This window comes from Lontra canadensis, unplaced genomic scaffold (assembly GCF_010015895.1).
Source record: "Lontra canadensis isolate GAN:19392208 unplaced genomic scaffold, GSC_riverotter_1.0 scaffold88, whole genome shotgun sequence".
NCBI classification, from domain to species: Eukaryota; Metazoa; Chordata; class Mammalia; order Carnivora; family Mustelidae; genus Lontra; species Lontra canadensis.
Window position 1 is genome coordinate 4974202 of NW_022631082.1, and position 15998 is coordinate 4990199.

The following is a 15998-nucleotide window of genomic DNA, read 5'->3' on the forward strand; positions in this document are numbered from 1 at the left end:
TTGCTTTTCTTGAAGATTTCTTTAAAAATTGGTTTTAAATGAGTGCATTAGGCAGTCACATTTATTATTCATTGGTTTCATTTGCAGTATGGCCCTGTGTCCCGAGTTCCCGGAGATGCCAGCACGGAGCTGAGATGATTTAATCAGAGAAGCCATTAATTAGAGATGGGCAGGGGGATGGTAGCTCCCAGAAGAGCAGGTCTGGCTTCCTCTGTGGTCTCAGTGGGGTGGGATCTAGGCCCCTGGGGCTCTTAACATAATATTCTTCTCCAGACTGAGTGGGGGCCATGTGGTGGGGCGAACGGCGGCGGGGGTGTGGGGGGCTGGCGGTCAGCACTACCACTCTTGCCCCCAGAGGTGACTCTCCCCACTCTGGCAGTCTCACCTTGGTCACCAGGGTCTGGCTAAAATAAGGCCATTTGTTCTCCCCCTTCTGTGCCCCCCCACTCCCCACCGCAGTCACATCACCAAGGCTTCTCCAACCTCCTCCCCACTCCCTCACACTCCTTCCTGCCTCCTGCTTCCTGTACTTCCTAGCTTGGCCGGTCCTTCCCGTCCAGGAGCTCTGGTCTTCATGTTGGGGCCCATCTCTGCCCAAGCCCCTTTCAGCAAATGGGCTCCAGGCGTGGGGTGAGTGTGGGTTCCGCCGAAGGCCCCCAGTGCCCCCTTCCGGCTGTTTCTACCTTTTTTGTAGTGAACTTAAAACAGAGGCGACTCATTTAAAAATGATTTTGAAATTACAAAGCAAAAAGAGAAAAGGAAAAATCTACTGCCCTACTCTCTCACACCCAAATTCTTAAAAGCAGTCAAATTGTTTAAACAAAAAATTAAAAACTCGCCAGATGTTTCAGGGACGCACCAGCGTGATCAATGAGTGAAAAACCAGTGATGGAGAATATTCATTTGAGGACTGTTTTCCTCGTTGTGATAGAATCCTCGGTTGTTTGGATCACATTGCCGCCAAACAAACTGTTTTCGGACAAAACAACTTTGGCTTGGGTCTCCTCACCTGTCTTCCGGAAAGGCTCGCCCTGCCATGCCGCCCACCTGGCCCCCAGGCTGGGCTTGTCGGCCTGGGACCCAGGGGGCCCAGCTGGGATGGGTCTCCAGACTCCCACTTAGCCTCCACCTTGCCTCCTCTGCCCCACTGGGACACACAGAGCAACCAAAGCATCAAATGTCAAAGGTCCCGTTTATTCCAGCAACCTGGAAAGAAAGTGTAAATAAAAAAAGAAACATTCATGCACTCAACTCCTTGAAGGGGAGGAGGGGGCTCGGAGGGAGGGCCTCGGGGGATGGGTGGGAAGCAAGGAAGGAGGGGAAGGAGGGAAGAGAGGGAGACAGAGCCTCAGACAGGGAAAGAACCGGAGAGTCAGATCCATGAAAAGAAAGAGACGGAGGGACATCAATAAAAAGGCGGAAAGAGTGACGTATCAAAATCAGAGACCAACAAAGGAGAAAAGACACAGAGAGAATGCATTAGTAGAAATACAGGGGCAGAGAAGGAAAGCCCGGCAAAAAGGGAGGGAGAGGGAAAAAAATGGACAGGAGAGGGGAGAGAGAGGGCCCGACAGAGACAGAAAGCTAGAGGGACCCCCAGCGCCCCTGCACGGGCAGCCAGAGCTCCCGCAGCCGCTAGGGGTCCCCCGCGGTGCTGATGACGTGGAAGAGGGTGACGTTGTAGAGCACCTGGTGGCCGTTGTTCCAGGTGTAGAGGGCCCGCTCCCGGGGGTTGTAATCCAGCATGGAGATGTGGGAGTACTGGTTGTGGAAGGGCACGTCCGTATACTCGTAACTGGACGTGTTGGTGAAATAGGCGAAGTAGACCTTGGCCCCGGCCAGGTGGGAGTTGGTCACGTAGAGCACGCCGCAGATCATGAAGGCCTCCCCGGCGCTGCGCTTCGGGTAGCCGGTGTCCCAGGAGCGCACGACCTCGAGGGTGTGCGGGTCCAGCCGGCTGACCACGATGTTGCCCGCGTTCTGGTTGGTGGTGTACACGGCCCAGAGCCCGCTCTCGTCCACCATGAAGTCCATATCCGAGAAGCCGCCCCAGGAGTAGGGGAAGGTGTTGTTGTAGCCGGCCCCCGGGAGGCTCCGCTGCACCAGCACGGAGCGCGAGCGAAAATGGTACTTCACCACCACATTGCTCTGGTACTTGTTGTAGAAGAGGGAGCCGTTGTACACCACGTGGCCGGTGCCCGCCCACGGCTGTGGCAGCAGGTGCTGGATAAAGTTCTGGCCTTTGATGAAGTCCCCCAGGGTGCGGAACTCCAGGACCCGCCGGCCCTTGTAATAGCCATCCATGTACCAGACCTACAAGAGAGCCGCTCGTCGCTGCCCAGCCGCCCCCGGACCCAGCCACCCAAAGGCCCCAGCAACCACATGGGCATCACCCGGGGTCATGAGGGATCCACGTCACTACGTGGTCATGAGTCAGTCGTGGGATGCTCAATGGCTATTTATGACCGGTCATAGTCCCAATAATGACATCATTTGATCAGGAAACACCACTGGTCTGAAAACAGACACTTGCTATCCAAGGATCAGGGGAAGTCGCCGTTCCTGGTGATTCACGGGGCCCAGGAATTCACCACTCATTGGAGATGGGATGGTTAGTGGCCACTGGACAGGCCTGGGCTGACAAGGTCACTTGAATTCAGCCCTGTAGCCACAGGATGACCTCGCCTGCCAGCAGCGTCTCCTCTCCCATCGCCACCTATGGTCGCCATGTCAGTTAGCAGGGGTGAGTGCCCCCATGAATGCCGATGATCGGGCCAAGCGTTTTAAAAACTTCCATGCCAACACAATCATGACCATTTTGAAGGTACAGAGATTGAGGCTCAGAGACACTAAGGAACCTGCCCAAGGTTCTCTAGCTAAGAATTCGGGGGCAGCAGGATGCAAATCCAAGTCTGATTCCCAAACCCAAGCTCTTTACCACTTGGGTGAACCACCATAATCCCTGGGAGGCCAGTGATCCTAGTGAGACACTGGCTATTGACTACCTCTAGTCTGTGACACTCAGTGATGGACTGGTGATTGGTATCAGTCACTAGGATAGTCACTGGGCAGTTAGTGGGCGGTTCCCGTGGGTCAGAGGTGATGGGCATTCGTGACCGTAGAGACCACTGGAAGTCTGAAGTTCAACAGACTTGGTTATTCTCAGGGCTGGGAGGTCCTCCATCACCTGGTGGTTGCTAGACAGTAGAGGGGAGGGCCAAGGGCCCTGGAGATCCTAGGACACTTCAGGCTACGAGAGGCACTGGTATGGAATTGCTGGGCACCTGTGGACAGTCACAGGTTGTCTCCCCCAGGATCTGACCCTTAAGGTGGGTACAGTCACTCACCCGGCTATCCGCACTGGGGGCCATTGTGTCGGTCATCCAGGAGCCGAAGCGGGACCCCATGGCCCGAATGGTGATAGGGTTACTGACCCCAGTCAGCTTCCCACAACCTGGGAGGCAGGAACAGGGTAGATGAGGGTAGAGGATGGAAGGAGCCTGAGTGGAACAGGGCAAGGATGATGTGGTATGATCCAACTGGGAAGAGCTGGGACCAGGGTAAGGAGGGATCCAGAAACTTGGTCCCAAGATGGAGTTAAGTTGCAGGTAAAGGGACTGGGAGTCAAGGGTCAGGGCCATTTCCAGTTTGGGGGTCTATTTTAGGCATTGGGTAGAGAAGTCAAAGGTCAAAGTTTATAAGTTAGAGGTCAAAACTATGTCCGGCTTTTGGGCCCCCAGGGGGTATTAGGGATGAGCGTGGAGGTCAGGGGTCAAAGTCAAGGGTCAAGGCATACCCAACTTCTGGGCGCAGGCATGGAGCCGGGCCTCCAGGGCCATCACCCGCTGCTGCAGGTCCTCATAGCCGTAGGCGCCCATCTCCTCCTGGATGGCCGCAAGGCTGCTGGAGAGGTTCCTCACCTCCTCCCGCAGGCGCACGATGGTGCGTGTGTCCGTCTTGTACTGCTCCAGGACTGAGCTCAAGGGCAACAGCTCCGACATCCTGTCCTTCAGCTCCTGCCCCACCAAGAGGGAACCCTCACTGATCCTAACCCCTGACCTTTGACCCAGCCTTTGACCCATAACTTCACCCCCCTATCTCTGATGCACACCGGGCCCTTGACATTTGGTCCACGGTAGACCCTGGAGCCCAGCCCTACCCTTGGTCCTTCCCGGACATGACCCCACTCTCAGAACTAACGGACGCCGATCCCAATTCTTCCCGTGGCCTCTGACGCGACCCAGAAGGACCCACCTGGAAGCTCTTGGTTGAGAGGGACCCGTCGGCTGCCCGGAGTCGTGCGTCCAGGCTTCTCATGAGGGTCTCCATGCTGCGCACGTACTGGAGGTCACGGTACGTCCGCAACTCAAGGACCTCCATGGACTGGGAGACGTTCTGGACCTAGGAGCTTGGGAACGTTACGGAGAGCCAGACTCCCGCCCTCCCCGAGCCCTGAGATGCCACAGATGAGGCCTGGTGGAGTCAGACGGAGGCCAATGGCCCTCTCCTCCCCCGCAGTCAGTTCTTCACACAGCAGCCAGAGGGAGCTGTTTAAAAGGAAGACCCTGCGGGCCAGTCCTGCCTCCTCACCATGGTCATCCACAGCGACCACCAGCCCCTTTCCTCTCACGGACTCTAAGCAACTTCCCTCCTCAAGAGCCTTCCCACCTGTCAATTCCTCTATGGGGAGCGCCGCTCCCTTCTTCTTGCCAGGCTGGCTCACTCATCCTTCCGGCCTCATCTCCAGCGGCACCTGCTCAGAGGGGCCTTCCCTAACCCCCCTGCTTCCAACAGCTCCTCATCCTTTCTCCCATCCTTTGTCCCTGGTTATCTTCTTCCCAGCCACAGCTACCACCTGGAACATTCTAACTCATCTGCCTCCTTCAGGTGAGATCCTCACAGGCTGACCCAGTGTCTAGCTTGTCCCCAGCGAAATCCCCAGTGCCCAGCACTGGCCTAAATTAGCTGCTCAGTAAGTGCTTTTCAGCTCTGAATGAACTGAATTCCCTTGGCCTGTGTGCTTCTTGGGTTGGAGGGTGAGACGCCTCCCCAAGGAACACAAGACATTTTTCTCAGCAGGTGAGTCTGGTGAGCTGAAACGCTGAGCAGGGCGTGTGTGGTGAGGCCCGAGATCACACACGGGAGACTCGGATGCTGTCTGTCCTGTCCCCACACAACCCTCAGCTTCTCCAAAGAAGCCCCGAACAGATATTCACTAAAATATCCACGTGGAGGGGAGCCGGGTGATCCACCAGCTCTGAACAATCCGCATGGCTAGATCTGGCCCCCAGCTGGCCTGGATGGGGGCCGAAGGCAGGGTGGGAATTGGGAGATTTTCACGGTCTTCTGGGGCACCTGGAAGGTTCTTACCTTCTCCATCAGCTGCCGCAGCTCCCGGCTCCGACCATCGCGGGAGCAGGTGCTCTGTGCGGGGATCACGGCCGTGCAGATGCATTTCCCATCGGGGGCCTGGGCCGAGGTGTACAGCTGCCAGCCTTCCTCTGGGCTTTGGAAGAGGGTCTGCAGGGAAGTCAGGGGTCAGAGAGCAGGAACCCAATGAGGGAGTCACCCTGCCCGTGCTGGGGGAGAAAGAGGACCCAGGGAAATGACAGATGCCCTGGAATGTGCTGGACCATGTGCTGAATGCCTGATGCATGTGATCTCAATCCCTCCTCAAGGAAACCCATTTTACAGATGATGAGACTGAGGTATAGGCTGTTAAGGAGCACAGCAAGGAATTGAGGGTTTCAAGCCCTTCCACAACACAGGAATTCATTCTCTCCCACATGCTCACATACACGCAGCACTGCCTCCATAACTGTCAACAGGGCACAGACCCACTGGTACTGATCCCCAAACCTGGACCTCCCTCTCGGCTTTCCTAGCGCACGTGAAACATGGATTCTGCATACAACTCAGGGACTGCTAAGTGCAACCCTACTGTTGTTATCTCCCACCCCACCCCTGCTCCTGAGAAGCCTAGGTAAGGTAATGGCCAAAGGGTGACAGAATCCTTATAGGGACTTCTAGGCCCTTGAAAAGAAAGCATCATGGCAGACTCCTACATTCAACTTCAGGTCAGTTTATAGGTTTAGAGGTTTTGATAATTCAAGGATCAATTGTGGCTGTTGTCTAAGCCACACTCCTTGGAACACTGGCAATCTTTCCAGGCATGTGCGGTGAGCAAATAAACCCGGGCATTGCTGGGTAAAACAAGTCCCTTTGATGCAGGACTTATCAGAGCCCTTGAGGGCTAATGTGCATCAGGAACTCCAAAATTTTCTACACCTACTAGAAAATACAAGTGCCCATTCTATGCATGGCATAGATGGTCTGGGATAGGGCTAGGAAGAGAGGGATGAAAACAATGTCTGGCCGCTGCCTGTGGATGGAGGAGGCAGACATCAAACACATAACCCCCCAATACTTCTAGAACTACTCGTGGCAGTGAATGCTGCAAAGAAAGTGCAAGAAGTAACACGGAGTCTTCCTCAGGCTGGGGATTTCAGAGGAGGTACCCCAGAGGAGGGACATTTGAGTTGAACTTGAGGGATGAGTGAGCCAGGAGAAGGAGATAGGGGAAGGGACACTTTTGACAGCACAAATTCAAATCAGTATCTGGAGGTATTTAAGAAACATTGCTCAAAAAACACTAATTAGGGATGCCTGGGTGGCTCAGTGGGTTAAAGCCTCTGCCTTTGGCTCAGGTCACGATCTGAGGGTCCTGGGATCGGGCCCCGCATAGGGCTCTCTGCCCAGCGGGGAGCCTGCTTCCCCCTCTCTCTCTGCCTGTCTCTCTGCCTAATTGTGATCTCTCTGTCAAATAAATAAATAAAATCTTAAAAAAAAAAAAAAAAGAAAGAAACATTGTTCAAAAAGCACTGAGTAGGGACGCCTGGGTGGCTCAGTGGGTTAAAGCCTCTGCCTTCGGCTCAGGTCATGATCTCAGGGTCCTGGGATCGGGCTCCGCATCGGGCTCTCTGCTCAGCGGGGAGGCTGCTTCCTTCTCTCTCTCTGCCATCCTCTCTGTCTACCTGTGATCTCTCTCTCTCTGTGTCAAATAAGTTAAAAAAAAAAAAAAAGCACTGAGTAATCACTGGATGGAACATGGGGGGCCCCCAGAGCAGGCCCCCTTGAACTTCCCCAGAACATTCTGGACTTAGTCACAAGTCTCAATCTTTTTGTTTTTATCAGGGCATAATGGTCTCCTTTGTTCAGGAAATATTTCGCAAGTTCCTACTGTGTGTCAGGCTCTATTGTGGACACTGAAAACACAGCAGTAAACAAAATGCACAAACACAAAAGCTCTTCTAGAAGCTTATGTTAGTCAAAGACAGAAATAGACAAGTAAATGTCAAATATTTAAAGGGTGATGAGTGCCACAGAGAAAAGTAATATAGGGAAGTAATAATGGGGGGGTGCTGTAGTTGGGGGTTGCAATTTTAAGGTGGCCTGGGAGGGCCTCCAAGAAAGTGTCATTTGAGTCAAGACCTGAAGGGGGTGAGGGATGAGCCATGCAGATACCTGGGCATGTTCCAGGCAGAGATAAAAGCAGGTGCAAAGGCCCTGAGGCAGTACCATGCCTGGTATGTTGAGGAAACATAGGGAAGGCTGACATGGCTAGAGGAGGGAGAAAGGTGGTGGGGCAGAGGGAGGGAACAGGACAGCTTGTTCAGGACCTGTGGGCTATTGGAAGGACTTCATGGTTTTTCCTGAGGGAGGTGGGAACCACAGATGCTTCCGAACAAGGAGGGAGGTCACCAGATTCAGGGGCTCACAGGCACCCTCTGGGGGTTATTGGGGGGACAGACTGGGGAGCAAGAACAAGACCAGGGCCAATGAGACCACATAGGTCCAGGTGAACAGGATGGGTGGTGGCTGTAGAGGTGGGCAATGGAAGATTCTGGTCCTAACCAGGATGTGTTCCTACATACCTGGAAGAAATTTTGATAAAACCCAAGTGTTTTACAGAGAAACAAAGCCCCACAATAATTGTTCATTTGGACAGCTGTTAACTGATTGCCCCACAGAAGCTGTTCCCATGAGCTGTAGCAGAGATAAGCCAGGCTGTGAGTTATGAGCAATCCTGGAGATGCCCGCTATTAGCGCACCTTTTTTTTTCTCTTCCACTCAATAAAGTCTTTTTTTAAAGCTTATTGTAATGTGAGCAACTGATGTAATTGTACAGATGAGCTTGACTCCTCCACTAATTTATAAGGGAAACAAACCATTCATAAACGCCATCTGAAATTATTGTAATTAGTCATTCTTTGTGCCTTGGGTTCACCCTTTTGAAGTTGGGGAGATCCCCCTTTTTACCAGTTCATGTCTCCTCCATGGAGCAATGAAGTCACCCACCTTCCCAGCCTTTCTCACACACAGGGATGATTCAGGTAGAGCCAACACTCATGTCTCCCCAGGCCTTCAGTGCAGCAGCCCCCCCCATCCCCGCCCACTCCCCAGCAATCCCCAGCAGTGCCACATAGGAGTTAGTGATAGATTTCAGCTGCCCTCTCACCTGTCTGGTAGGAAGGCTCTGACGGGCCAGCTGCAGACAATTCTCCAGGGGACCCCACTGGGAGCTGTGCTCCAGGTGCCCATGGCGGCGCCCTGCTCCTTAGCTCGCTCTGCATGGGGGTCCTTCACTTCCCCGACAGGTTCCTGGTGGTATCACCTCCTAGGTGGGTACTTGCACTCAACCCCCTCCACTAGCTCTGCTTCTGAGGGAGTCCCACCTAAGACAAGAAGGGGGGACCCAAGAACGCCTCCTGCCTCAATTCCAGGAGAATGTGAGACTAGCTTTGTCTCCTTTCATCACAAATCCGGTTCTTTAAAGCAAAACAAAGAAGTTGGCGCCTAAGCACCCCCATCCGTGTTCCCTTGGCTCTGATCTCCAAGCAATTTGGACAGAACCCCCTCCCCCCCTCCAAGATTCTCATTTGTGCAGAGACAATGCAGCCCGGTTCAACATAATTAACATCTCCTTTCTACAATTCCTAGTGTGTCCTTTGAAGCAAACAAGCCATTTTCTCTCAACATACGAAATATTGAATTGTAAAAGAGAACCAAGATTTAAGTGGCAAGGAGAGAAGGCCTCCACGGCTTTCCTAAAATAATTGTCTGCGTTGGACGCACCTCGCTGAAGTGTTCTCTGCAGCAGTGTAATTAAATGCCTGGGGCTTGGCTGCCAAATCTGAGCACAGCAGAGATCCCCGAGTTTCGCCTGGCAGGTTCAAGTTCAAATCCACAGTCAAGTTCACGTCCCCGGGAACCACTGGAAATGTCCTGAAAGGCTCCCTATTGAAGAGTGCAAATGCCAGCTCTCTAACTGGGTTTAGCTTGGAACCTCAGTCAGGAACTCTTGGAGGTAACAGTCCTAGGGACAGAGAATGGCCCATCCTAAGAAAAATGCTTTTAACAGCAGGCGCAAGAACCCAGGAACTGTCCAGGTACAGAAACCTGCGATCAGGTGGCCTGTCTCACCTCAGAAGTGGCAAATGTACTGGCGAAGCCAGCTGCTCTCTTGGCTGAGCTGCTGGTTCTGAGTTTGATATTCCTGCTAATGGGCTCTAAGCGGGTAAGCTCTGAGCTCGAGTAGCTGTTTCTCAAATTGTCTTTTCTGGCTGGGATTTCTTTCAAATACTTTTGCTGAGGATGATGCCCCAATTAAGCAGCAGTCCCCGTAACAGGTCCAGGACTGACACGCAGGAAAAATTGTTCTGTCACACCTGGAATCATCATCTCAGCCTCCAGCATTGCCACCTCCCTCTTGGTTCCAACACAGTCCCTGTTTCCTCCAGGGGCGGGGGGATGGCTATAGAACCTCAGGGCAGCCACCCGTGGAGAACTGGCCATCCGGGGTTAGCCAGCAGGAAGAGAGCGAGCGGCTGCCTCTTAATAAAACAAGGATATTATTGCATTTGAGGCCGGGTAATTTAATCAGGAGGCAGAAGTGGCTTGGGGCTTATGTATTTATTCGTACCCTGCCCTGTTCCAGAGGACTCCAAGCGGTTTACAAGGATATGTAAACTACCACACGATAGCTTCAATTAGATAGCTGAGAGGATATTCAATGTTTCTGGACGGCAGTCTGCCAATCCTGAGCCAAAGCCTCAAGGTTCCTGCATTTGCATTTAACCCAGCCAATCCCAGAGGAAGAATTTAGTCCAGGGGAATCGTGTGGACCAGCACGCAAGTGTTACAAGGATGCTCATTTAAAGCGCTGTTTCAAATTGGACCACTGGAATTTCCCCCTGCAGTGTTTGAGGGTAGGGGGCTTTTGCACATGCACAGCAGGGAATACTATGCAGCCATGAAAAGGGGAGTTTAGTGGCGATTTTTATTGTCATCTTCAGATTGGTCTTATCTTCTAAATTTCTCGATCCTTTAAATTTTTTTTTTTTTTTTGCAAGGGAGACAAGGAAGGAAGGGAAAAGTGGGGACATAGAGCCAGAAATTAGGCTAAGAACAACTCATCCCTTTAAAACCCGAACAACCAGCATATGGTCAGGCCATAAATTTGGCTCCAAGTTCCTTAGCAGCCAACTCAAAAAGGAAAAGCTGGTCATTTATGCGGCTCCCAGTGTCCCGAAACAAAAACGCGCCAGATGCTCAGGGGCTGGCTTCCCTATTTTCGGTACCGAGAACAGGCAAGGATATCTCCCACGATCCTCCCAAAAAGGAGTCCCTGTGATGTCACCAGCATCTCTCCCAGCAACACTCTTACCCTGGGTGGTGGGGGGAGGGGCAAAACAGGTGATGGGGATAAAGAGGCACAAACTTCCAGTTATAAAATAAATAAGTCACAGGGATGAAAAGCACAGCATAGGGAACGTAGTTGATCTATTGTAACAACGTCACATGGAGACAGATGGTGACTACACTTCTCGTCGTGAGCCCTGCATAAAGTATACAATTATCAAATCACTATGTTGTACACCTGAAACTAATATCACATTGTATATTTTTTCAATTAAATAAATGTATGCCATGGGACACCTGGGAGGCTCAGTCAGTGAAGCGTCTGCCTTCGGCTCAGTTCATGGTCCCAGGGTGCTGGGTTCGAGCCCCATGGCAGGCTCCGTGCTCGGAGGGGAGCCTGCTTCTCCCTCTCCCTCTGCCCCTCCCCACTGCTCGCGCTCATGCGTGTGCAAGCGCTCTCTCTCTCTCTCTCTCAAATAAATAAATAAAATCTTTGCGGGGGCCTTCTGACAGAAACAACTCATTTCCTTTAGATGTTTCTCACTCCTACTCAGATGGTAGAGCAGAGTCTGGGGGTCGGGCTGCCTGGGTTTAGGTCCTGGCTTGGCTACTGGCTCATCCTCTTTCTGGAGCAAGTTACTTCATCTCTGATGAGAGTCCCGTGGGGCTGGGGCTGAGGCCATGGGATGAGGAACAGCCCCCAAAGGCCAATGTTGGAGAGGAGTGAGCCCCGTGGAAGATGGGAGGAGATGCTTCCTCCGTCTTCAGCCCCATGTGGCTCAGTCGGCCCTCTGTCCCTGAGGGGAGTCCTTGGCCAGCCGGCAATCAACAAGTCTACACCGCCAGCCCTTGTCTCTGGTCCATCCTTGGGTCTTCCTGAAACACCTGCTTTTCCCACCTCCAGGTCTTTGCCCTGGCTGGACCCTCTGCCATCAAGACTCTTGTCCCAGCTCATGGCCGGCCTAACCTTTCCCATTCCTGGGGGCTCTTGCATAAATGTCTCTTCCAAAACCAGCTGTAAGTAGGTGATTGGCAGGCACCGTCATTCGGGCCTTTGACAGGGGAAGAAACTGGGGCAGAGGGTTCAGATTTCCAGTCTACACCTCCATGCCTTCCCTTCCCAGCGCTGCTTCAAGGCCTGATCACAGTGGCCATTAGGACCTCACGGGGTGGCCACTGGCTCCGCCTGCCTGCCTCTGCCCCTTTCTGCTTGGCTCACTGACTACATTCCTTGGGGCTTAGCATGCTGAATGTTTGTTGAATGAATGACTGGACTGTGGGTGGCCGGGGGGGACAGAGAGCAAAGCCCTTGACAGAGCCACCATGCATTTCCTGTTCTGCCACCAAAACAGCTTCTGTCTGTCCTCAGGAGGAATCAGAGATTGTGTGGTATCAGGCTGGAGGCAGGCTCAGAAGTGGTCACAGCTTCTCCTTGACTGCAGGGATGGCAGAAGGGCCGTGATGAATACTCAGGGACATGTCTGCCACATCTGAGCCATGACAGGGGCCGTGTCCCTTCGGAGGGCTTGAGAGTCTGACAGTCTGCTCCTGTCAGACCTCGAGATATTGGGCAAATGCCCCCCTGAGTGATAAGCTTGACAGATTTTAAAGACAGTTATCAGCTCACCCGTGCCTCCAGAGCCAAAGCCCCTGGGGCTTTTCCTGCGACAGCCTGTGGCTGGGGGCAACTGTGAGCCCATCATTCATTCATTCATTCATTCATTCCCTCCTTCCCATCTTGCCCCAGGCGGCTATCCAGGCTAGTAGTGCAGCACAACCTTCTACCGTCTGAAGCCACCCACGCCTTGGGGACAGAAGACCCCGAGCGCTTGAGCCCCAGTCAAAGCCAAGACTAATGTTCCAGGATGTCTTAGTCTCTGCCATCACAGTGCCAACGGGGACCAGTAATCAATGACTCAGACTCTCTTGGGAAATGCAGGAAGAGACCCAGGCCGTTCAGTCCGGCTGACCTCTGCCACTCAAGTCCAAGGACGGTGTGGGGAAGGCTTGCCTTGCACAAGTATTACACACTTAGTCCACTCCATCTGAGTGTGGCCCACACTGCATCAGAACCAACATGAATTCCTGCAGAGAGCCCTAAAAGTAGGGTGTATGGGCAGAGGTTTGCATAAAGGTGACAGATTCTCATACCAGGGTCACGTCAGTCATCACTCAAGCTTGCATTGAGAAAGCACAAGTCCCCACCATCCCCAACCGTAACACTTGAGGACACCCTATTTGAGACCTTTTGGGGTGGGAACAAACCTTCTCCTGAGCCTGCTGAGTCTCCCAGGCCTCCTCTCATGTCCTCTATGACTCCTGAGCTCTTTATCACCCCAGGGCCTTTGAACTTGCTGCTCACCACACAGTTGTCCAGGTGAACCATAATGCGGGCCTCCCCAGGGTAGATGCAATTGGGACAGGGAGGCCCGAGCTCAGGATCTGCTGAGGGGCCAGACCCGGGTGGAAGGAAAGAGGAGGAAGATGCAGGATAGGGTGGGTGGACGGGGGTGTCATTTACTGAGATGGAGAAGGCTGGAGGAGGGGCCTGTGGCAGACCAAGGGGCAGGAGGGGGGATGGAAATTCAGAGTCCGGCCTGACACGTGCATCTGGGGGCTGCCTGCAGAGAGATGGGATTTAAAGTCACAGAACGGATGAAGGAGAGGAGCAGACACCGAGCACCCCCACCGAGGCCTCATATTTTATTTAACACCCATAGAGCTTGCCCTTTGCTATGGACTGAATGTCTCTGTCTCCCCAAAATTCGTCTGTTGAAACCCCACCCCCAACGTGATGGCATTTGAAGGTGAGTCCTTTGGGAGCGAGATGGGCACCCCATAAGAGGCCTCAGAGAGCTCCCTCCCCCCACCTCCTCCCAAGGACACAGCGAGAGGGCATGGTTTGTGAGTCTAGAATCCGGAATCCGGTTCTCTTTAGACACTGAATCCCCCCCACACACACCTCGATAGACTGTAGCCTCCAGGACTGTGAGAAACAGCGGTTGGCTGCTCAAGCCCCTCCTTCTGTACCCGTGTGTTCTAGAGCCCACACAGACGAAGGCACTAAGCTGCTTTACATGCCAAGCCCTTACGGCCTCCCCTGGCGCAGCCAGGTGGGTACTAACACTAGCTCCATTTTACAGAGGGAAAAACTGAGGCACAGAGAGGCACGTCCATTGTCCCAACTCATGCTGTGGATAAGTATCCAAGCCAGGATTTGGACCCTGACCTGTCAGACTCTTAAATCCTTGAATCCTCAAATCCAGACTCTCAAATCTTAGCCACGATGCTCAGGGGAGAAGAGTCTCTCCCTCCGTGGAAGCTTGGCCTCAAGACTTGCAGCTCTGATCCACTCTCCCCTGAAAAGCCCGATCTGGCTTTTGACATGTCACTTACACATTGAACCTTTTGTGGCTCTAGGTGCCCTCCGCCTAAAGCCAGTCATTAGTCCTACCCCGAGGAGCCCAGCTAAATTCTGAGCCTCCCCACTTGCCTGTCTCCGCCCCATAGTTATTTTAGTTTCCTTTTCCTGCCACTGGACGTTCGTCTGTACTCTGTTCTTTGCTTAGGACACTCTCCCCCTCCCCTTCACATGGGGAAAACCTGCTAGGGCCTTCAGAGAGTGGGGTGTTCTGGTTTCAATGCTTTAAATGGCATTTTAAAAAAAGATTTTATTTATTTATTTGGCAGAGAGAGAGGAACACATGCAGGGGGAGCTGGAGAGGGAGAAGCAGGCTTCCCGCTGAGTAGAGAGGCCAACACAGAGCTCGATCCCAGGACCCTGGGACCATGACCTGATCTGAAGGCAGATGCTTAATGACTGAGCCACCCAGGCACCCCTTTAAATGGCATTTTTAGTATTGCCCCCACAAGACATACACACACAGAGTCCTGTGACCATGAGACATGCCCGTTCTATGCAGAGAGGTCCCTCAGCATCATGAAAGTGGTAGTAGTAATAATAATAATAACTATAATAAATATAATAAGAATAATAGCATTATCATCATTATCAGTAAAGCTGACATCAATGGCACACATCCTGTGAGCCAGACCCTATTCTGGGTGTTTTGCAGCTTAGGTCACCCCTTGTGAGTTCCTAAGCTGATCACTTAGCCTCTGTCATTTGTAAAAAGGAGATCAAAACTGTCCTCTTCTCCCCAAACGCACACACACACACTTAGGTGTAAGCTGCTGGACAGCTCCCCCTGCTCTGTATGGTTGGGAACTACATTTCCCACACTGCCTTGCTCTCTGGCTTCCAGGAAGGTCCAGCCAATAGAAGGCATTCGGGGAAGACCTGAGGGTGGGACAAAGGGAGAAGCAGGGGTATTTCCCCCCTTGCTGTGTCTTGTGTTCTGGCCATAGCTACATCCCCTTTGTGGCTTCAGCTTTCACTAATAGTTCCACTCCTGGGCTCTGTACCACCTTTTCTATCTGATCCCAAGTCCTAGCGGAGACAGACTCTCTGGCTGTTGCTAATCTCTGGGTTTCATCTCCAACCCTTGTTTAGTTTTATACCTCTTCCATCATCTTTGTATCCAGTTCCCCAAATTAAAATCCCCACAGTTCCTCAAGGAGATGTTTCTTTAGTCAGACCCTGAAGGAAACAGTAGCTGCTCAATAAATACATGCGCACAGACAGGGAGTTCTAGAGTTTAAACAGCACAGGCTGGTTTCAGTCCAAATTCCGATCTGTTCCTTCCTGTGTGACTTGCAGCAAGCAGCTTAACCCCTCTGTGCCTTTTTTTAAAAAATATTTTTAAAAGATTTTATTTATTTGACAGAGATCACAAGTAGGCAGAGAGGCAGTTAGAGAGAGAGGAAGGGAAGCAGGCTCCCTGCTGAGCAGAGAGCCCAATGAGGGGCTCGATCCCAGGACCCTGGGATCATGACCTGAGCTGAAGGCAGAGACTTTAACCCACTGAGCCACCCAGGCGGCCCACCTCTGTGCCTTTCTTAACCTTTCTGCTTTCTCATCTAGAAGCTGTGGTTGTAACAGCCAGACTTCACTCAGTTGTCATCAAGTTGAGGAGTTAGAACATGTCAGGAGTCAACTGTAGCGCCCAGCACACTGCGTGCTCAGTCAGGAGGACCTTTTCTAGCAACCCGGAACCAGCGATGTTCTAGAATAGTTCCATGTGCCCTGCTGACTTTTTCTAAATCATTTTTTTTTATTCTGGAATAACTTCAGACTTACAGAAAAGTTGTGAAGATAGGATGGAGAGCTCCCATATGCCCTCCACCCAAATTCCCCTGTTGATAACATCTTACATGCCCATGGTACCCTTGTCACA

At 52.4% G+C, this 15998-nt stretch overlaps 1 protein-coding gene across 2 annotated transcripts in view; it reads right to left on the reverse strand.

Moving 5' to 3' along the window:
- Positions 1-1173: 1173 nt before the first annotated feature.
- OLFM2 (olfactomedin 2) overlaps positions 1174-15998 on the reverse strand; it is a 59391-nt gene continuing 44566 nt past the window's right edge. For both annotated transcript variants that reach the window (XM_032883935.1, XM_032883934.1), the window contains exons 2-6: positions 5371-5520; positions 4255-4401; positions 3797-4016; positions 3348-3454; positions 1174-2313 (exon numbers count right to left, since the gene is read on the reverse strand). In XM_032883935.1, the coding sequence (XP_032739826.1) occupies positions 1636-2313; positions 3348-3454; positions 3797-4016; positions 4255-4401; positions 5371-5520 (1302 nt within the window). In that variant the 3' untranslated portion in view covers positions 1174-1635. The remainder of the gene's footprint in view (positions 2314-3347; positions 3455-3796; positions 4017-4254; positions 4402-5370; positions 5521-15998) is intronic.